Source organism: Colletotrichum costaricense (genome assembly GCF_030867565.1).
Source record: "Colletotrichum costaricense strain IMI 309622 chromosome Unknown Scaffold_4.1, whole genome shotgun sequence".
NCBI lineage: Eukaryota > Fungi > Ascomycota > Sordariomycetes > Glomerellales > Glomerellaceae > Colletotrichum > Colletotrichum costaricense.
Window position 1 is genome coordinate 223670 of NW_026848233.1, and position 21592 is coordinate 245261.

General features: G+C 51.4%; 8 protein-coding genes across 8 annotated transcripts; 2 read left to right on the forward strand and 6 right to left on the reverse strand.

Annotated features, from left to right (window-relative positions):
• Positions 1 to 319: 319 nt before the first annotated feature.
• On the reverse strand, positions 320 to 1174 carry CCOS01_04090 (nucleolar protein,Nop52; the record flags this gene model as incomplete). The annotated part of the gene is made up of 2 exons (XM_060452273.1): positions 320 to 1008; positions 1123 to 1174. The coding sequence occupies 2 exons, from the start codon at positions 1172 to 1174 to the stop codon at positions 320 to 322; spliced, it is 741 nt and encodes a 246-aa protein (XP_060316231.1).
• A 608-nt stretch (positions 1175 to 1782) lies between these two features.
• Positions 1783 to 2502, reverse strand: CCOS01_04091 (uncharacterized protein; the record flags this gene model as incomplete). Its single annotated transcript, XM_060452274.1, has 2 exons — positions 1783 to 2334; positions 2464 to 2502. 2 exons carry the CDS (start codon positions 2500 to 2502, stop codon positions 1783 to 1785), a joined length of 591 nt encoding a protein of 196 aa, XP_060316232.1.
• A 975-nt stretch (positions 2503 to 3477) lies between these two features.
• On the reverse strand, positions 3478 to 3896 carry CCOS01_04092 (uncharacterized protein; the record flags this gene model as incomplete). Its single annotated transcript, XM_060452275.1, has 2 exons — positions 3478 to 3798; positions 3852 to 3896. 2 exons carry the CDS (start codon positions 3894 to 3896, stop codon positions 3478 to 3480), a joined length of 366 nt encoding a protein of 121 aa, XP_060316233.1.
• Positions 3897 to 7152: 3256 nt separating this feature from the next.
• CCOS01_04093 (uncharacterized protein) lies at positions 7153 to 9565 on the forward strand (the record flags this gene model as incomplete). Its single annotated transcript, XM_060452276.1, has 5 exons — positions 7153 to 7221; positions 7990 to 8040; positions 8105 to 8128; positions 8860 to 8922; positions 8981 to 9565. 5 exons carry the CDS (start codon positions 7153 to 7155, stop codon positions 9563 to 9565), a joined length of 792 nt encoding a protein of 263 aa, XP_060316234.1.
• Positions 9566 to 9996: 431 nt separating this feature from the next.
• Positions 9997 to 12236, reverse strand: CCOS01_04094 (sulfate permease; the record flags this gene model as incomplete). The annotated part of the gene is made up of 4 exons (XM_060452277.1): positions 9997 to 10680; positions 10743 to 10883; positions 10935 to 11833; positions 11903 to 12236. The coding sequence occupies 4 exons, from the start codon at positions 12234 to 12236 to the stop codon at positions 9997 to 9999; spliced, it is 2058 nt and encodes a 685-aa protein (XP_060316235.1).
• A 2496-nt stretch (positions 12237 to 14732) lies between these two features.
• Positions 14733 to 14834, reverse strand: CCOS01_04095 (uncharacterized protein; the record flags this gene model as incomplete). Its single annotated transcript, XM_060452278.1, has 1 exon — positions 14733 to 14834. The coding sequence occupies one exon, from the start codon at positions 14832 to 14834 to the stop codon at positions 14733 to 14735; it is 102 nt and encodes a 33-aa protein (XP_060316236.1).
• Positions 14835 to 16921: 2087 nt separating this feature from the next.
• Positions 16922 to 18487, reverse strand: CCOS01_04096 (oxalate decarboxylase family bicupin; the record flags this gene model as incomplete). Its single annotated transcript, XM_060452279.1, has 4 exons — positions 16922 to 17616; positions 17670 to 17794; positions 17850 to 18064; positions 18125 to 18487. 4 exons carry the CDS (start codon positions 18485 to 18487, stop codon positions 16922 to 16924), a joined length of 1398 nt encoding a protein of 465 aa, XP_060316237.1.
• A 1960-nt stretch (positions 18488 to 20447) lies between these two features.
• Positions 20448 to 21208, forward strand: CCOS01_04097 (uncharacterized protein; the record flags this gene model as incomplete). The annotated part of the gene is made up of 3 exons (XM_060452280.1): positions 20448 to 20473; positions 20523 to 20907; positions 21032 to 21208. The coding sequence occupies 3 exons, from the start codon at positions 20448 to 20450 to the stop codon at positions 21206 to 21208; spliced, it is 588 nt and encodes a 195-aa protein (XP_060316238.1).
• Between the last annotated feature and the right edge of the window lie 384 nt (positions 21209 to 21592).

Consider the following 21592-nt stretch of genomic DNA (forward strand, 5'->3'; position numbering starts at 1 on the left):
TCAAAAGTCGAGATACCCAGATAGAACAAGACGAAGACGGGAAGAGTACAGCCATCGTCGGGCCGGGCTGGAAGAGCAGGCGGCCAGGATGGCAAAAAGGACAGCCATTGGATATCACTGTATACTGTAGAGTACAGCGTTGCACATAATACCTGATTTCTCTTTTTGGTTCCCACCACCGCTTCCCATGGAACAGAAACCCACGCGGAATCCTTCCGTCAAAAATGACATGCCTCCCTTTCTTTTTGTAAAATCCAACCAACGCCGTGTTCACCATCCCATGCAAAGACACGAAGCCAAGGGGAGTGCTAAACCCCCTCTATTGATCGTCAATGCCGCCCCATTCATCATCATCCCCATCTGCCGCCTCCGCCTCCTCGGTAGCCTTGTTCTCCGTCCACGGCAGCCTCTCGTCCTCAACCACGACCGCGGCCTTGGCTCGCACAGTCTTGACAGGTGACTTCCTCAACGGCTCAACAAGCTGGCTCAGCTTCTTGGCAAACGCCACCGCCTTGGCGTCCTTCTCCTCGAGCATCTCCAACCGATCCAGCTCGTCAACCCAGATATCAAGCCCGTGAAGCCGCAGCCCGATCGGCACCTTTCTCAAGTCGCCCTCGAGCTCAAACGGCCACTCGCCGTACACCTTCAGCAACGCATCCACCCTCGCTTCCTGGTACTCGCCCTCCTTCACCCACTGAAGTCCCGAAGTAAACGTGCGTCTGACGAGGAGGAGGAACTTCTCCATGCGGAGGACGTCGATGTCCGTCCACTGCTTGGAGAGGATCTCCCAGAAGGCGGCGAGCCAGGTGGGCACGTCGTCGTTGCGGAGGCAGGCTGTCAGGCCGGCGAGCTCGGAGGCGAGGTTTTGTTGCGGGATGGGGCGGTCGCACATCCACATTGCGTAGAAGAGGCCCTTCCAGAGCTTGAGGGCTTCGATGTGGGAGAGGGCGCGGTGGGAGCCGAGGAAGGTTTGGAGGGAGGTCAGGGCTTGGGTTCGGAGTTTGCGGTCTGCGGGGGCACGAGGGAGTCAGTTGAAGTTGCTCTGGGGGTTTGGCTTGGAAGATTGGGAGGTTCGCGACGGCAGGTTCGGGACCGAAGATTGCGATGCGACGGGGGACGAACCGCTGGAGGCCAGGTTCCTGATGAACGGCATGTTCTGTTCTTGAGACGCCATCTTGGCTGAGTTTGTGGGGTGGCTGAGCCGGGGGAGGGTAGCTCAATTGCGAGTGTCGCGGGTTCTTGGAGTTGCGACGGGTAGGACTGTCGTTCTATGCACCGTCGGCGATGGGACTTGCGAGGCAGGGTGGGATGGGTTTCTCGAATAAAATTGTTGTTCACCGAGAAACTGCCCCGCCGATCCTCGGTGTACGAAGGTCCCGGGGTAACCCGATCGGGTGACCGCTTTTGAGGAGGTGGGGCCCACGGTATGCAGGGGAAAGGCGTGACGTGTGGCGGTACCGGTCTGGATTGCTCGGTGGTGTGGCTGTGTATTTGACGACTGGAGCCCCAGACAAGGTGCGACCTATTGATACCATGAATAGATATTCAGAAATTCAAGATGCTATGAGATGGAGCGTCACAGAGAATCAAGAACTCTCTCCGATGATTCGGTATTCAGTTCATTGCCGGCCAGTATGTTTATTACTTCGCCAAAGGAGTAGCCTTCATTCCAGAAACATCCCCCCAAGCCAAGTCCAAGCCAGAACATGTTCAAACTCCTTGTGCTGTCAGGTTTCCATCGTAGACCACCATCCAGGTCTCATTCCAAGATCCAAACATCCGTTATGTCATGCTGCGCTCCCGATCGTAGTCGATCGAAAGAGAAGGGGAGGGAACCCCCGAAGCTCTCATAATTCTGTCGACTTTCTTGCGAACATCCTCCAATTGAGCAAGAAGCTCCTTATTCTTGGCCACAGCCTCATCCAATTGACTTTGCTGTTCCGCCACCTCCTGTGTCTTCTGGAAGAGCTGTGCCTGCAAAGTCACCAGCTCATGCTGCGACTGCTGAATAACGGTGTCCTTGCGCTCACTCTCCTTTCGGTAGTAATCAATGTGGCCGTAGTACTCCTGAGCCTGGGCGTAGCTCGTGTGCGCCACATCGTAAGAGACCGAGATCTTGCTGTGAAGCTCGGAAACTTCGCGCTTGTTGGCTTGGGCGATCTTGTTGGCGCGGATCTGGAAGTGGGCTAGCTCGGAGAGGGCTTCTTCGCGGGAGGTAATGAGGATGGCGATGAGGTCTTCGCCTTCGAGTCTGCGTTCCGTGGCCTTTTTCTCGTCGTCGGCCATGAGTTGCGTGAAGAGCTTTTCGTGCTCTTTCTCGTCGTATTGGATGAACTGTGTGTATTTGCGCGTGGTCAGTGCTTGCTTTGGTTTGAAGAACAGCTCGGGCAGGTAAGGCGATCATCTCAATGGGGATGTTTCCGCGAGGAACCCGGGAGCTTGAAAACCAGGCGTGAAACTAACCTTGAGACCACTGTAGGTCGAGGTGTTGTTGTCGACCATTGTAGTGCCGGAAGAAGCCACGAAATTGGTTGCTTGTGAGGATCGGTCTGAAGAAGATCTGATACTAGCTCGCTGCGCTCGTCTGATCGGTAAGAAGTGGCAAACGTCTCGGCCTTGCGAAATATTCTTCGCCAGAAAGAACCCTGAAGTATGGGGTTTGGTGCAATTACTCGTAATGGTCGTATAAATGACTGGGGCGTGGTTCTGCTTTGAGGTTGTTGATGTCCGAGATGGACACGAAGTGCTACAAACTTCGTGGTGCATGTGGAGGGAAGTGTGACTACGTAGAGAAGAGTCATTAAACCGAAGAAAGTTGTAACACCCTATAAACTGGAATCGGATCGTATTCCAAAGGACTGTCCTGATAGTATTTGCCATCCACAGAGTCCACATCAGTCCGAAGAGTGGTGGGATTTTCACAAATCCTAATGGACGAAAGGCAATCTTGCAATAAGGACGAAGGCTCTCGGGGACTCCCTATCTAAATCAACCAATACAAGCACGTATCCTTTGGATGAAGCCACGAAAGCCCCCGAGCGATAGACTGCCTTCTGCAGCAAAAGGCTTGGAGCAATTGAGCCCAGAAGACACCAACTTACCCTCGTTGCCTAGACGAGTTTGTTGCCTTCTCAAGGCATGGATACACTGGAAAACATGGCCGTAGGGGAAAGGAAGATGTGAATTTCAATCGGGTACTCAGGGAAATATCGTGGGCCATGACGGATTGTAGAACGACTTTCCTGCTAGATACTATGTCTTTGCATCAGCCAACAATGTAAGATAGGTACCTTCACATGTGCGCCATGTCACCAACCGATTCACGATCTTATTGCCGAGGCTCTTCGACCTTTCTCTGACCGTCTCAATGTATTACTTGTATCGGTAATCTCCTGTTTGCGAGTGAAACAATCCCGGCCTGACTACTGAACTATGTAGATAATGGCGGGATACTTGAGGTTCCCATTGGCTCCATCTCTACTGGGAGCTGCGCGAAGCACTACCTCTGAGGTGAGGAGGGCACGCCGTCATGAGATGAGCCACTTTGGCCTGCTCGGCAGCAAGAGCCCTTTTCAGATCTCTGACCTCGTCCTGATGGCGCTCGTTGTTGCGGTCAATGGACAGACCAGCGGTGCGAATCGCATCCTCGGCGCGTCTATTGCAGCTGTCCCGCAGCATTGCCAGCTCCGCAAAGTGCGTGTCGACCAAAGTCTTTATGGTTTGCTTGTGTTCCTTCTGGAGCTTCTCAATCTCGCTGTTGGAGTCAACAACAACGAAGTCGTCTTCGGTGTCAGAAGTCTGTAGTCTTTGTTAGTGCTGACCTGCAGGTATCAGAAGGTGCTTGGCCTTACCATGACTGCCATGCTGCTGCTCATAGAAGAAGTGCCGTGAGACATTGCGATTGAGGAGTTGTGTATTGTTCGCGTGGTGATCAAGTGATTCTATTCAAGATTGTCAGATTGTTTCCCCATTAATAACATAGAAAAAAAGGCTCCACATGAACATGCCTTCTTAACAGAGGCGTGCTCTTGGGCCCGTGAAAAAGGCAAGTTGTGTGGTGAATAGGAGTTGAGAGACGAATGCACAAAGTCTGGAAAGCTTGTGTGCGGTAAGGAGAGAAAGCGGATTGGAAGAAAAAGAGCCAGGGAGAGGAATCTTTATACTTTTTGAAAGGTGAAGTTGGTGATGGGGGCATTCCAGGACAAGGACCCACCTCCAACGTTGTCCTGATCGGGATACAGCAGTGAAAGGGGAAGGTAGGTCATTTTTCCAATTAGAGGTCAGCGGTGAACAGCATTGCGTCTTTCATGAGAGAACGAACGTGAATCACGTTTTCCAGAAGGCATTCAGGGGTACGTATGTGTCCTTCGAGTGGCTGAATGCCTTCATTGTAGCCCATGGGAGACTCCTTGGATAACCAACCTGCCTTAGCAAAGGCTCAAGAGAGATTTGAAGGAGATACCAAGAGGCATGATGATGAGAACTGAAGGGGCTAGTGGTATTATCTGACAGAATTGCTGGTATGGACGAACAAACCCGACACAAACCCGATAGCAAGAATTCCTGAGCGTAATCATGGTATAACTATATACACGAGTGCCAGCTAAGTTTTACAGTGGACTTGATCCCCAAGTGTTTTGACTTACGGCCATCTTCATCTATGAAAATGGCAGATCTCATGTCACACTTGCCATATATAGCTGATGATCAAGGCTGCTGTGCGGTAGGCTCTGTTGTCACCTGCGTGTAGTGTAACAGACCGATTGATTATGAAAAAGTTTCTTGTTCGAAATTCCATAATGTAATTGTTTGGCGCTGTTGAGCCTCCCTGAGATTGCTTTAATTAGGCGTAAGCTTTGGGGCCAGTTCTGCTCGAAGGAAACGGAAGTCTTTATGCTTTCCGTCAAGTTTCCCCAATTACGCAAACTCATTGACCACATCAAATTGTTCGTTGAACAGATAGTCTTGCAGAGTAAGTATGAAACAAATACTACAAAGTTGTAAGAAGCTGACAGCCATGCGGCGAGAACTGATCGAACCTCCAGTATCGAAGTTGTAAAATTGACGTAGAAGGAGGGGACGACCATCCACCCGTTGGCACCTGCCTTGCGAATAGGTATCCGACGCGACATAAATTCTCTCGGCCTAAGGTTAGTAGTTATCACAACAACGCGCTTTTCTGTCAGGCTAATTAGGGTGATGAGATCCGGGAACAACAATGATGCCAAGACATGCCTTTGACGAGCATTTGCTATCCGCTAGGCTCAGTGACCGCAGCACCGTATGCTCTAGAGCAGTACAATAACATTGGCACAATCAAGCTACCCTCGAGTCCAAGGAAACCCGAAATTCCCGTTGATTGGGCAAGCAGAAATTTCGCGGCTGTCGATACTGCGGTTTGCCCAATGAAGAAAACGGCGATTTACCGTGACGTGACGCTTCAAAGGCAACGATGGGCATCCCTTGAGTACCTAGAATCGCTAGGTCAAATGCAAATGCCCCCGTCAAGCGGTGAAAACAGACGACATAAAACACGAGGAAGAGATAGACTACACGGAGAAGGATCACCTGGTCTGATTTGGGAGCAATGCGCCGGCCACATGCGAGCATCCAGACTTGAGGAGATGCCCATCGCACTTTGCCAAGGAAAAGGAGAGACCCTGTGCAATCACCAGAATTCTGGCCAAAACATCGTCAATGAACTAGGGACGAGCATGAGTGAAACAATCTTAGGAGATATCTATTGCTTGACGGTGGAGCATGCGCAAGCTCGAGATGTGTCATCCCTAGCTCCTTTGCCTTGCTGTTGGTAATGTTTGCCATCCGTTCTTCTCCTGAAGCACGCTAGACGAACGGCGGATACGAATGGAATACAGTCATTAGGGCTGGGAAATAGTTTGTCTGAGGTTTTTCCGTCTGCGAATAATGAATCACGTCTTGTTATCGTACCTCGACCTGTCGTCACCTGGTAAAGGCAAATCTCAACTTCAGACACCCAGTTGCCAAAGCGCGACTAGAAGGGCAGTCCTATCCACGAGATCAGTATTTTCATTATTTTACGTCTCATCGTTCTCGGTCAGTTACTCTGATCTCCATTATCCCGTATTCTTGGATGGCGTGCGATTTGTTCTCCTGGATATTGACCCATTCGTCTCCTTAGATTCCCCTTCGAGTCTGCTCCTTCTTCGACTGAAGCCAGAAGCCGCTTTTGTTTACTTCACCTTTCCGACTTCATCTTCTCACACGCGTCTAGAACCGCACCAGATGCCTCATTCTCACCCGTGAGGCAGCAAGTCTACGCCCTGCGCCCATTTTGACCCTCCCACCTTGGTCTGCCCGAGATTTCTCTTTTTCCAACTCACATCCTCTAACCCCCAACTTCTCTCCCTCTTCCACCCTTGGGGTCTTCTCATTTTTTTCTTCTTCTTCCTCTTCTTCTCCGTCACCACAACACTTTCTCATCGACAAAGCAGCTTCGCCCAACAAGAGGCGACGGCTTCATCTCGCGATACGCGCCGCTCATGATTTTGATCAAAGGTACGATATTCATCTTTTTCTCATTCCTTCTACTCGTCCTTCCCTTCCCTTCGCAAATATCACTCTTCCATTTACTTTCTCAACACCTCGTCAGTCTGAGCAGTTGGGACCGATTTTCTGGCTCCTTCCTCTTCAACTCACGCGTCTCACCCCCCCTCCCAACTTTTCATCAATATTTCATCCCTCACGCGTCCTATTTTTTTCTCTCGAAAATCAAAATATTCAGACCGTCCTCACGTGAGGGTGGGTGGTCAGGCAGACTCACTTGGTTGTTTTTTCCGTCTGCCCCAGCTCACTTCCTCTTCCTCATTCTCTTCCTCACACCTTTCCCTTTCTTTTTCTTCTTCTCAAATTCAATACCACCGCCTTTCTGGCTGCCCACTTCGCAAGGTCGACCTTCTTCTAGCTTTGCTTCCATTTGATCCTCTTTTCTCTTCCCCTGCCAATCCCCTCACTCAGCTTTTTCTTCATTCCATCTCATCTCAGCCATCTCATTATCGGCTCATTCTTATCTCTCTCGCCCGGATTGTTTGGGAATTCAGCGCAAGTTCTCATCTCAGTCTCGGGTTTTCTTTCCTCATCACTGACGAATATTTCACCCAGATCTTCCTCGCGATGGCCTCCTCTCCTTCCTCCGAGATCGAGGTTCCCAGCATGAAGCGTTGTCACAGCAGCAACACCATGGTAAGCCCGCAATCTTTTCATTTGCGTCCCGGACTCGTCTTCTCTCGTGTCTCTTCCCACCTGCCCATCTTGCCGATTGGACCCTAAGCGGGCCGAGAATTTGTTCTCGGTGAGACGTCGGGAGCCCGGAATTGGAGAGGTGAATTGCCAGGGTGGCAGGGCCATTTGGACAGGCCAGTCACCCTTCTGTGGGCAGTCGGGGCAAATTACTTCTTCATTCCGGTTCTGCCTTCGGGCGGTATGGTCTCAACCACCTCGGATTTCTCTCGTGGAAGTCCTGGGATGGTCCAATCGGTTACTTGTTGCCACCAATCCGTCCTGCTGGGCAAGCAGGGTAGCGGGCCTTGGAGGTACACCCTACTCTCTCGTTTCCGGGTGTGGCTGTGAAAGGTGCCCCCTTATAACTTCCGCCTTCGGGCGGGTTCATGGAGCCAGTCCCAGCCATCTTTCAGGACTAGTCTCGCGACATCTGGATCTTTTTCTAGGTGACATTCTGGGTCCCCATCGATGTCTGGGTTCTCAGGAACGCTTCCTCACGGTTGCGTTCTTGAGCTAACCGCAACGTCCTTCCGTCAAAAGTTGGACCGCGTGGTAGCTAGGTGTCGCAAGCCAAAAGTGTTTCTCCATGGATGTTAAGAAGTACCGATCTTGGCGAGATTGCTGTGGTGGCGGCAGCAAAGATGCAGGATCTCAATGGCGTGGCACAACAGAGGATGACGAGTTGGGCTTACCAGTAAGGTTTTCCTTGCTGACTGGGTGAAGACACAGGACAACTCATTCGATGATTCCGAGAGCCAGGATGATATGGCAGACAATTCAGTAAGTTGGACCTCGACATCATCCTCAAAACATGTGAACCCTTTTGCTGACATCTGTTTGACAGGTCGACTCTGACAACGGCAATGAGGTACGTCCACAATTCACATTGTGTCCCAGCCTCGTTTTTCTTTGCGTCTTGCGCTTCCTGTGGTTGCCCTGCCCTCCGAGTCCTAAGCAAATGACGTATCGGGAGTCCGGCGATATCTCAAGCTTGAGGCATGTGTGGATGCCAGGACCATTTGGACCGGTCACCGACTCTACTTTGAGCCGGCGCATCACCCTTCGAGTGACGGATATCGGGTGCGGGACGTGGCGTCAACCTCCGGTTCGATGGACTGGGGGATGACTCGTGAGGGTTCGGTCTCGTCGTCGTCATACCCTAATGGAGCAGCTCGAGATCATTCCCTACTCTCCCGTTTTGAGGGTGATTCTTGTGGGACGGCCCTGATGACACCTTCGGGTGTCCCTGCGGAGAGCTTGGAAGAAAGCCACGCGGTGGTCAGAAGAATTGGCCGCTCTTCCTACCATCAAGCCTGAGGTGAGAGGCGCCAATTCTCAACCACCGCGTGGCGTGGAAGCCTTGGAAACCACACCTGCCCGCGCCTGTGCCAATATCCAGGCCTTAAATGGGGATGGGGGCGCCAGGCAGATGGTTAGAACCAAACCGTTAGGAAAATCAGGATGCTCCGTGCGCTTAACGGGGACCTGCCTGGTATGGCGTCGATGATCAGGGTTCAGGAAGGCAGCAAGATGCAGACATTGAGAACTTCGAGTGTGGCGTACCAGCATAATATCTATTCTCCAGCTGACTGGGCGCAGAAACTCACACAGGATGACCCTCTTTCGGCCAAGGGCAAGGACTCCGTCCATCAGAACCAGCAGGTATTGTGTCCTCTCTGGAATCCATTTCTATGCTAAGCTTCTAACATTCAAGTTCAAGAACTCTGTAGTCAATGATACGAGCTACAACCAGACGGAGTCTGACATCTCAGCCGATAAGTACACGGCGATGCTGGTGCTAGAGTCACGCGTTGCGCAGATGGAGGAAACTTGCAATCAGCTCAAGAAAGACATGAATCAATTCCAAGTCAAGACAGATCCGGTGCACTATCACCGCACGGCGATGAGCCGAGTGGAGGCAGTTGAAGGACGCCAAATGAAAACGGATAGAAACGTCGAGCGTATGGACAAAGGCCAACAACAGATCGAGGCCACCCAACAGCAAATCCAGACGACTCAAGCCACCCAAGACAAGCAAATTCAATACCTAATTTTCTGTGAGGACGCCCGTGACGCCTCTAAGCACGGCAGTAATGCCTCTGAGGACGCACACTACCAGCGACACAAGGAGCTTCAGGACAGATGCGACGAGCTGACGATGAAGATTATGCGATATGATGAGATGTTCATTTCTCAGGCAACCCGAAACCAGAGAATGGATGCCCTGGGACACAATCTGGCTATTTGTACTGCTCTCGTCGTCGTTGTCCTTGCCATTGTGGGCTATGCTGTTCTCTGGTCTTGAGATTGAAAGGAAACATGGGATGGGGAGCTGAAGAATTGTACAGCAACTGAAAATTGATTCGGGCATGGTTGAATGGAAAGAACATGGAGTGTCAGTTTCCCCGAATGAATCAAGCATAAACGCAATTTCCCAAAGTAATAGAGATTTCCCCTCTCAAGAAGCTTCATGATGCCATACACGTGCGGCTTGTCTTGCAATCAACCAGAATTTCGTCTTAAAGAATTAGCAAAAACCAGAATTTGGTCAACGCCGAGAACCTGTGGCAATGTGCAAGATTGTGTAATGTCGAGATAAATGTAAGAAATAGGTATCTGGTAAGCTGCAATATTTATGTTACTCATGAATCATACTCCCGTCACCTTTGGGCGGCCAAGCTAAAATCAAGCCTGTTCTAAGGAGACAGGGCTTGTAAGCTCCGGCTCATCCGACGCTCAGCCCTTCTTCTCACTCGAAATGTCCGCTCCAGAGCCGTCATCACGATCCCAAATTGCAGTCTCCATGGTCGGGTACACCAGGTCCGCGTCTTCCTCTCGCCACTCCTCCAGATCGACCAAATGCCAGTTGGCCCTTACGAATCTGCTCCGAACCTTGTCTGACATGCCAACCATGCGAATCTGCACACCCTTGCCAGAATGCAACTTAATCTCATCCTTGAGCTCCTTCAACGTCATGATGCCTGATGTATCGATAAATGGCACCATGGTGAAGTCCCATACAACAACAGCAAGAGGCGTCTCTTTGAGACGAATCTGCTTTTGCGCTCTCAATCTCTCTAGGCGCTTCTCTGCTGCTACGCTCCAGTGTCTTTCTCTGTCGTCTTGGCTAAGGCTGCTCTCAACGCGCGGGTATACCAGCTTGATGGCCGTGAGCGTCGATGTCTTTGCGCGCTCGGCGTTGGGGAAGAAGATGGCGTCGTTGAAGTCGACGACGATGGCATCGCCTGGGATGGAGATGCGCGCATTCTCCATGCGTTCATCTGTAACTTGGCGACCGCCGCCGCTGGTGATGCGGGTGATGGGTTGTGGGATAGAAGTGGCGGTTTCTGCGCTGCTGGAGTGTATTTCGGGCTTGACGAAGGTGGAACGGAGAAGAGTCCAGACGATGCTCCATGCGACCTTGATTTGAAGAGTCAGTTATGGTTGAAAGAAAGTCGTATTGTGAAGAGGAGGAAACATACAGCAACGCCAATGCCAATCTCGGCTGAGACAAAGATGGTGACCCAGAAAGAAACCATTGAGGCAACAAAGTCGGGGAAGGAGATGCGCCAGAACTTGTAGAACAAGGACAAAGGACCGAAGAGATGGACAACTGCCATAATCTATACCTTTTGTTAGTGGATGTTTTTTGAGTACGGTCAATGGAAACTCACGATGATTGCCGACAAAGTTGCAGAGGGAAGCCAGTAAAGGGCCGGAGATAAGACGTAAAGCGTCAAGAGAATGAAGGCAGCGGTGACCGCACCAGTCAGAGGACTCTTGACACCACACTCAGAGGCAACAGCGGTTCGAGACATGGCACCACCGACAGGCATGGTGCTGAAGAAACTGTTGACAATGTTGACGACACCCAAGTAGTTGAACTCCTGGCTCTGGTCGATCTGGTAGTTGTTCTTCCTGCCAAACGCCTTGCCGACAGCCAAATGCTCAAGAGTGCTGGCAACGAGGGGAGCAACGGCTCTGGTAGCGACCTTCTGGACCAAGTTCGAGGCGGGTACGATGGGGTGGGTGATACCGTGGGTGCTGACTTGGCTGACCTTCCAGGCGTAGTCTGACTTCTCGCGGTTGCGGTTGACGAGGTAGCTGATGAGAGTGAAGACGACCAAAACAATGACGGCTCTGGAATTGGCAAGGAGCTTGATGGCAAAGTGTCTCTTGCCGTACTTCTTGCCCACCTTCTCAAGAATGACGAGAATGAGCAGGGTTCCGAAACCGATTCCGCACGTTGCGCCGTCCCATTTTGGCAGACGACGAAGGACATCGCCAATAACGTTGAAGACACCGGATGGCACGTTTGTCAGGCCGACGAGGGATCCGACTTGGCCAAAGGCGATGACGAGGGCTGCGGCTGAGATGAATCCGGTGAGGACTGGGAATGAGACGTAGTCTAGGAGGAATCCGAGGCCGAAGAGACCGATGACGAGTGAGTAGACTCCGACCATGAGGGCAACGGATGAGGCAATGGCTGAGATGTCGAATCCTTCCTCACTGAGGTCACGCACGATTTCAGCTGTCAGGAGGCCCAAGATGGAGGTCGGTCCGGTTGAAAGATCTATACATCGAACCAAAAGTCAGAGACCAAGTACCACAAAAAATAGTCAAAATAGATCTGCAAACCAACCCTTTGAGGTTCCCATGAAAACTGCAAACGCAGCTGGAAGCCAACTTGAGTACAGGCCATTGGCAATGGGAATAGTTGCAATCTTTGCGTAAGCCAGAGACTGCGGGATGAGCATGACGCCCACGGTCAGACCGGCAATGAAGTCGGTGATGAGCCATTTCGGGTTGTATCGAGGAAGCCACTGGACGATGGGGACCTTGTCGAGAAGGTAGACTCCTGCGGCTGATGGAAGCTTTGGGGCCCCCTGAACGACAAAGTCGCGAGCTCGTGCGATGCTGGCATCTGTGGCGAACTCGTCCTTCACCTTTTCGACCTTTCGGGTGATCTTCTCCATCTTGACAGCAGGAAAGGACCTAAAGTGCCGTTGTTTGAGAAAAGATGAGAAAGGGAAAGTGAGGAAAGAGAAGTGTCCGGGGCCGTCGGTGGCTGATGTGATGGGAACAGACAAAATGGTTTCAGAGCAGTTGGGATGATTATATCTGTTCAAGAAAGAGTCAAGTCATCACCTTCATCCGGTCTCAACTATTCGATATTTGACTTGATCCTAGAGATAACAATGTAGTTCAGCCAGACCCCTCCCCCTCCCGCCACGCTGATGGAGGTGTTCTATATGCTTGCTGCATCGCATCTGATCCGCGCATTGCAGCTTGCCCGCTTGCGCAAGTTGCCCGTCCCCCAATACAACACAGCAACCACATGGGATAGCGACCCGAACCTTGTAGGCGGATAACTGTACCATCCAATACGTGTAGAGAGAAGGCAAAAAAGGCAAGAGGAGAAAGAGGGGGAGGCGTGAGCCAAGAAAACACCACCGCAGCAGCATCATGGGCTCCTGCGTGTGTACACAACTTGGCCCAATCTAGGCAAGGAACTGCCGTACCCTCCTTCGGACGACACTCGGTATCCCCTCACATGCCGATGACACCGGATCTAATGCAGTTTGATCACTGTTCAGCCCATGGAAGGTGTCGAGAGCCTCAGATTGGTGGGAGTTTGGGTAGGTCTGCGTTACGTCGAGCAAGGCCAACCAGCCAGCCAGCCCCCTCGCGCGGAGTCGCGCCGCGATGAACGCCAAATAGCTTGGGGACAAGGAAGACATTAGACCAAAACTCCAACTTTTCTCCAATAAAGGGACATGATAAGCTACATGTACAAGCAAAACTTCAGGTCTGGTCCCTGGATACTAGTCGGGTGCAGACGTCCATCCAACTCAAAGTGAAACTGACTGGTACCCATCCCGCGTGGGATAGCAGGAAAAGGACTTGTGAATAGTACCTAGCGTGGCGTGGCAAAGAAACGGTACGTTGATCACATGTGCACCAGGGTTGGGGGATCAAAGTCAATGGCTACTGGACGGGACGAGAATAGGATCAGTTGAAATATTTGGAGTAAGAGAGAACACCACATAATTAGCACACACTACCTTATGTGTGAAGTTACTAAGTAAAGCACGAACGCAGCTGGGCACGGAGGCTAGAGTTGGAGTTGTGTCAGCTGAGATGAAAGGACCGCGCCCTCTCATTCGTCATCTCACAAGAAGGGGAAACCATGAGCATCGCATCTTTGTTTTAACGCTTTATTCACTTGATTTTGTTTGATTTTGAGTTTGCACTCATTAGACTTTGTATTAGACTCGATATCTCGTCACTTGGCATCTGAGAGCCGCAATGCTAAGTCGACTGCCAAGTGCCGGTGTCTCTTGGCCTCCTCGTGGCTATTGACGACTTACCAAAGCACGATCCAGTCTTGGCAGGTTGCACATCGAATCTTGTGAGACAGCGAGGGCGTTGAAAAGGACGGACGATCGCCACCGGCAGACAAAACGGGCCGACCTCATGGGCAGTCAAGGCAGAATTTTTGGGTGTGTACGTGTGTAATGTACGAATGTGAGTGATGAGTGAGAGAAAGTGAGTGAGAGGTATGTGTATGATGACTGTGAGATGCCACGGCTAGTACCACGGTAGTCGAAAAAGCGTCGAGCCAAGAAAATAGGCAAGTCCCAAAGCCTTTTAGCGAACACCGACACTTGGTACCTAAAGCACGTCCTTGGGGGTTGCATGCATTGGCAGTCTATGTACACGGGAAGCTTGGCGGCAAAACACATATCGAATTTCCTCATCCGGATTGGTGACTTGAGATAACAGGCTCTCCCATCCAAGACATAGAACACTTGGCTTTCTCTGATCCTCTCTCTGGCGCACGCAGCGCATGCGTGGGACCTTTTCGGTCTCAGCTTCTTGTGCAGGATAGGAGTTGACCGAACGTGAAGGGTCGCAATGGAATGTATGTGGTATCCATATTCCCATATCAAGGTGACGACGACGACGCAATACAGAGCCCCATTTCTTTGGTATGCGAGATACCGCGGGCTTAGTCGTGCAACCCGAAAGAGGGAAGTGTGTTCGATTCTCTCTCCCTCGCGGCCCTATCGTTCCGTCAGGTCTCTACTGTGTATCTATCTTTGCCTCTCTCTCACACACTTCTCTCCTTCGACCTGCCTGTAAGTATCAGAGGTACGTTAGTTTTGACGCAAGACCGGAATTCCCGCGCGAGATCCCCCCTACCCAGTTGGCCCCCTCCCCCCCTCCGTTGTCCACTTCCCTTCCCGTTCAACTAAAGACCAAGACGCGGGGTACATACCCGTCCAATAGCGCTCCCGTGGCGGCCATCGGCTCTAGCAAGGCCATCTTGGATAGACGAACGCAATGACGAGGCGAGATGTCGTGTGCCGGGTGGTGGGCGCGGGCTTCCAGGACAGGACTCCACCGAATTGTTCCCACACGGCCACACACCCCTTCTTCCAGTCTCCGCTCTCTGTACTCCCCCAAGTCTACCCCCTGCAAGTAGCCTTCGATACGACGGGACAAGCTTTTGATTTCCCCGGTTGAGGTGGTATGCCAAGCCCGCGAATCAGGTGCCGTATTCCGGCCATGCAGACCGGGGTGAAGTCCGGGTTTGACCGGGGTTTAGGCCTCTGCCACTCGGTGCTAGCCTAACGGGAGTGACTCGCAAGGAAAGCGAAGAGCGAGGAGGAGGAGCCAGGGAGCCTAGGAAGAGGAGACAATCGAGCAACACCCGCTGCGAGAACCCATGGAGATGTGAATGCAGTTCGGCGGGCGGCGAGCGGCAAGTGGATTGTGGGCCACAGAAATAACTTGACAAGCGCAACAAGAGCCGAGGGTGAACGGGGTAGAGAGAGTGTGAGAGACTATGCTATATGTAGCATCCCTAACTGAACATACATGTTTCTTCGATTAAGATGCTGCAGTCACACCGACGGGGGTTGTATTAGATCCATGCTCACTGGTCGAATCCCAGGTCATGTCTACCACGGCATGTTTGCGTATGTGCCAGTGCCGCCTTTCTTGCTGCAATTCCGACGAATCAGCTCACGTTGCCGTTGGGATGGGAATAGCTTTCCATCGACAACACCAGGGGGATTGTCGCTTTCGCGCCCTGCCTCCAGCTCAGTTACCTAGACAGTCAAGTCAGTCAGTCAGTCGGTGATGTGCCCAGTCCCAATGCCCCCTCATCTCTCATTGCCCCTTGGTGCTCGCATTTACCCCTCTTTGCCATCTTCTTTTCTTGCTCTCCAGTCTCCTCTCTCTGTCCGTCTCCAACTTTTCCAAGAATAGGAATGGGTGTCGTCAACCGCAACGTTCACACCCATACAGAAGTTCCTAACCCTACAGGCCTGCTGCCCGCACCGGGAAATGGACCGAAAAGAGTGAAGGCTCAAAACATTGGACGATGCAGGTAGCGGAAACGGCCTTGTCAGCTTTCTCCTCCTGCACCGCAACCACCACTACCGCCTCAGCACCTGGGAATGCCTGCCTTCGACTCGTTGCTGAAACGGAACTATTGGCCCGGATCGATGGTGTTGTCGCCGTGCGGGGTTCATTCCATGAGGATTGCGATTCTTTTCTGCTCGTCGCTCTCGACGCTTCGGTCACCGGTCACCACCTTCTTGATCCATCTTACGGCTCGACGCACCCCTAGCCTGGAGGCCCCCGGCCTGGGTCCCCCCCCCCCCTTGGGCCCTAGGATCTCCTTTCCCGTCATTCTCTTTTTATTTTCTGCGTTTCTTACCGCCGGCTCCCACCCTGCGATAAGCCTAAATCGGGCACGAGGGCCCAAGAGGGCTTGTCCAGAGGGGTTCTCTCTCCTCGCATGCAACGAGAGCCTGGCCGCGGGTCACGGATGGCCGTCGCGAACCTGGCTGCTACAACCTATTACAGTCATATTCCTTCCACACCGAGGGATGAAAGCTGCAATCAACTAACATGGCACCCACCCCTCTTTCCATTAGATCTATTTGAGGCAACGATATCTGGTTAGACTGGGTCCGTAGCTACGGACGTCTTTCGGAGACCTGTCGGTAAGAGAAAGAGGTAGTTATGTAAATGATGTGTCGGTGATGGAAGAGGATGGTGAAAGAGAGCAATAGTCGTGGCATACGGGGGCTCTATTTCTAGTTTGAGAAGCAACGGAGGCGATCAATGCGCGGCTGACTTGATGGTGATACAAGGGCCTGGACTTGGCAGCGGGAACTGAGTAATCCGATTATGTTTGGACGAGAGCTTTCTGGAGTAGCTGGCATGGATACCCTTTCCGAGCCCAGTTCTGTCTGTAAACTTTGAGTAGGTTACCTTGACTTCATAGACTCTGAGCAAAAAAAAAAAGAAAAAATGGCTTTTGTCTGATGGCAGTGGGAGACATAGTATCAAAGGTGGGAACAGCGTCAGAAAGCCAAAGAGTGAAGGGGCGAGATTTGGTTTGTTTCTAGACATCATAGACTTTGCTGCCAAGAATAATGAAATGGTATTATTGACTGATCAACAATTTCTGTCGACAAATGAGATGATGTTTTTGTCCCCTGGCTGTAGATGTTTCATCGCCCAACGAAACAAAATGCCGCCAGAGCACAGACGATGACCGAGGGCAAAGGACTCAGCCACCTCGTTCCCGTTTCCAATGTTTCCATGCGTAATGTTTCCGTTCCGTGTTGTTGTATGACCATCAGAGTTCCTCCGTCTCAGTCTGAACATCCTCAGCATCGACGCTAGTGTCCTTGGTGATCTCGTCCTTCTCGGCGCTCTTGACCTTGTCCCAGAATTTCTCTCCAGCATCGGGGTCGTTAGCGAAGAGGTGGTCGACGACCAGCTTCTTGGGCGTCTCGCCCATCCACTGGAACAGGGAGAAGTCTCTGAATTCGTCGGCGCGGAAGATTTCGAGCATCTCGAGGGGTTCGTCGCCAATGTTCTCCACAAAGTGACCCATGTTCTTCGGGACGATGCCAACGTCGCCTGGCACGTAGTCGAATGTCCTGGCGTTTCCTTCTGAGGCGAAAATCGTGACTCTGGCGCGACCCTTGATGAAGAAGGACCACTCGTCGGCGTTAGGGTGCCAGTGCATCTCACGAAGGGCGCCGGGCTCGATGATGGCGTGGGCAGCAGCAATGGTCTTTGAGATGGGGAAGTTCTTAGAGTCGGTTACTCTGACTTCGCCGCCAGAGGTCTTCTTGGGTTCCTGCGCGAGCATCTTGTGCGTGAACTGGTGCTTTGATTTCTTGACGCCTTTTCCGTCAGGGGCCTCGTGGCTGATGGAGCCGGGTGTCGTTCCTTGGAAGATGTACTTCTCTCCCTCGGGGATGTTTGCAAAGACCTCGGGAGCCAGCTTGAAGTTCTTTGAGATGACAGACTTGGGGGTGTGTGCTGTTGTATTATCAGTCAATCTGAAGTCTTCTTGTCTCTCGGTGGCACCATACCAAGCCAGTCCGTAAGGATGAAAGTAGACTCCTCAGAAAAGTGTCCGTCGTCGAAGATTAAGAGAAACTCGGTTCCGTTCTCGCCGAGCCCTTGAAGGGAGTGAGGAACACCCGAGGGGAAGTACCTGGCCACAACTATTTAGCATGAGGAAAAGAAGCAGAAAACAATTTCAAACAAACCAGAGATCGCCTTTTTGCACGTCATCGATAAAGTTGCCTCCCTCGTAGTCAATGGCGGTGATACGGCAGCTGCCGTCAAGGACGTATGCCCATTCAGCTTCCTTGTGCCAGTGGAGTTCGCGAACGACCCCCTCGTCTAGGCGCATGTTAACACCGGCCAGCTCGATACTAGTAGGAAGCTCGCGAATCGTGGTTTGTCTAGTCCAACCACCCTCCTACAAATAGAACTAATTAGTACCATTAAGCTACAACGGAACCTATGCGGAAAAACGGACCTCGATGCGAATGTGAGAATCAGCAAAACTCCAACGCATGTTGGCAAGATTGCCGTGATCAGTGCCTGGAGGTCGAACGAGATCCGGGTTCTGTCTGGATCGAGCCTCGTTCCAAGGACCGAGAACAGAGGCTCCGAGGCCATTGCGATATGGCAAGGGATCGAGCTCGTCGCCAACGGAGTCGATGGGACTATCGTACTTGTCCCTGTGGCCAGGAGTGTAGGGAGGCGAACCACTGCGGTACTTTGTAGGAAGACCCTTGCCGTCGAGGAGGCGCTGGCGAGGACTGTCCTGGACAGGCACGGCGAGGGTCGGAGCGATGAAGCTCAAGACAGCTCCTGACAGGAGCAGCGGGAGATGCATGATGGTGGTGGGAAGCGTGTAAGAAGAGGATGTCAGGAAGAAGGAGCTGCAGGTGATCTGTCTTTCATTATGATAAAGGTAAATTGTCCGCGCTGGCTTTTATATTCCACACTTTGTAGCCAAGACGCGAAGATCCTCGGTCCTGAGCTGGGAAGATTTCGGAGCTCGAAGCTCGGAGGAGTTCCTGATTGACCAATGGCCATACGGTTTCGAACCCCTGGCAAGCTGTCTCGACGAGTTACACTGCTATCGGAGGCCATACTGAGGTTCGGTAGTGTGGTCGACCATAGAAAGCCTGCCTCCGAGTGAATGCCGACGCATCTCCGCATACCATGGGTCGAGGACCTCAGGACATGGAGCTATCAATGATGTGAGGTGAGGAGGAGGAGGAGCTCAACCGAGCGCGGCGAGGTGTCGATGCTGCGGGGTACCGCTGTAATCGGCGCTGCCCAGGCCCCCTTTACCCCAAGCTCCGACCCCTGTAAGCGGTAAATGATTGGAGGCCACTGCGTGTCATTGGCGACCTGGGCTGGTCTTTTGGCATGTTGGACGGCACCCGAGCAAGAGTGGTAAAGCTTGGCTGATTCTGCAACGATTGTGAAGGGGGTGGAATGTGAAGAGCAAGTGGAAGATGCAGAAGACGAGTAGAACAGTACTGTGTAATTGATTATTGCATCAAAACGATGACGCGTCGTACAAATGATGTTTCGCTTTGTTCACACTGCTGGATTTGTGCATAAGTACATACGAAAAGAATTTCTTAAAGGCAAGACCACCTCCCTTAAGGTGAGGTGCCTGCCGTGCCTGCCTACTTACGTATCTGCCTTCCTTCCCTTCCTTGGCTTCGGTCACGTTACCTCGCTTGCCTGTGGCTTCACTTTGGAAAATGTCACCCGCCTCTTTCTCTTGGCCTGGATGTACATACCCTGAAGTCTTCCAATGTGCATTGAGAATAGAGCAAGGAGTCCGAGTCTTGGCATTCATCAACATGATCATTCATTGAATCATTCTCTTGGTAAATGATGATAGGGTTCATATGGCACATGGGAAGGGTGTTTGCCTACTGCACTAAAAGTACCGAGGCCTCGATGCAAACTAGCCATGATAAGCCTCCTTGATGAAATTTCAGTCGGATCCAATTTTTCAGTCTTGAATGATGTACGTGATTGAATATACAACAGTAAGAAAATACTTTCCTTATGAGAAGATCTGATAACCGATGAGGAAACATCAATGTATTCTCTCAGCGGCTTAGGATCGAGTAGGTTGGTTAAGGGAGCAATACATCAAGAATTCAAGCACTGTGAGAACTGAAAATGATAGTATGTGACAAAAACTGTTCGTCAAACTCTCCAACATGAAGTAGGCTCGTGGGAGTCAGATGTTACAACTTGCTGACACACTTTCAGCTCCTGATCCAGGGAAATTGGACAGGCTTGATACATGCTGTGTACTATACATGATGAACTCGTACATTTACCTTAGAATGACGAAAACTTGCTCTTATTGCTTAAAGTTCTCACTAAACTAAAACATGACAATATGTATCAAGTGCTCTATTTGTCAACACCGGGTAAATGCGTTGGTGTTTTGCATGATACTGAACTCTTATCTGGTAGATACTGAACCAATCTCGTACATATAAGAACGAACTGGCTAGAGATACAGAAGAGAAATTTAGCGCTTCAAATAACACCTCGACTGAACCCGAGACATCAGCATTCTGTAGCCTCACATAGGGTCAGCCATAGTCATGTAGACCATAAAAACTGCCTATCACGGCTTTGGCAAAGGCCCCGCGTCCATGAATTCTCACAAATGTCTTGTGATACCGTCACTGACCTTCTTTCAAAAGCAAAACAAACCATCAAAGCTTTCTTCCTCTTCTTCAAACACCTCAAAGGCAACCACCAACTTGGGAATACTTCACTTTGCCAGCAAAGGCTCCCATCAGAGCAAGATGGCAGAAGGTCTGAAGCCTGGCGTGTACGTATCAGATCCAATGTCTACAACTAATTTTCCCATAATCTGACAGTCGAGAAACACTCAAGTCCTATATCTTCATTAATGGCAAGTACTGGGTCGCGAAGGACCTCACTCTGGCCAACTTTGTCGATCTGGTGGCCGCCGAGACACGCGAATACGACTTTACCACCGCTGTTCAGGCGGCTTACAGAACCACGGTTCATGAGCCAAAGCCTCAGTCGGAAGGCTACGCGGATTTTCCTTCTTTGGCCGAAATGCGACCTCCTCCCATGATGCCCGCTGGCGCCAATGTCGACCGCAAAATCTGGGACGGCAACAATTCGAGAAAGATGAAAAAGGAAGACGAAGACTTCATGGCGGCAGCGATGACTGATGAGGAGAACGATGAGGGACCCATTGGACATCCTAAATACCACACGAATGTGATTTTGAACGTTCCTCGGGAGCCTCATCTTCTCATTTTTTTCGCCCCCTCTGCCTCGCCATGCAGTCCTGCCATTTGACGATGTCCACGCGTACCATCCAGCTCTCGCGCTGGATGACTTCGAGCACCAGCAGCATGCGCCTTTGGCCTCAATGGCCCCTTGGCACCCTAGCAACATTCAGGAGCCAGAGGCTCACCAGCATGATCGTGCCTTGGAGGCCGTCAACAACTGCATCATCGCTGGACAGCAGCCGCAGATCCTCCCTGGTCTCGACGACAATCGCTTCGATGAACACACGCCGCACTATTAGTCTCTTGAGATTGGCTGGTTTGGCTACTCTTGAAACCTATCCCTACGTCACAGGGAATGAGCAAGCATGAGATTGCAAGCAGCAATGACGAGTACGAGACGATAATGTTGGTATCAAGAAGCATGTAAAGCTTGGGATCAATGAGGCTGTGGAACAACTCGTATGAGAGCACATGTATCATTAGCACTGTCAGCAGTTTTAGCCCACGGGCATGTCTGCCAACAGAAGGAACGCTTCTGATTACTGAGCAGAAGACCTCCTACTTGCTCATTCTACTCACTGCCAGTGTATCATAGAATGTCCAGACGAAGTATGCAAAGAGGAGATGAAGCTGAGTTCTTACAGTGTGGGCATTCGATCGACGAGGTCATGACATGACACATG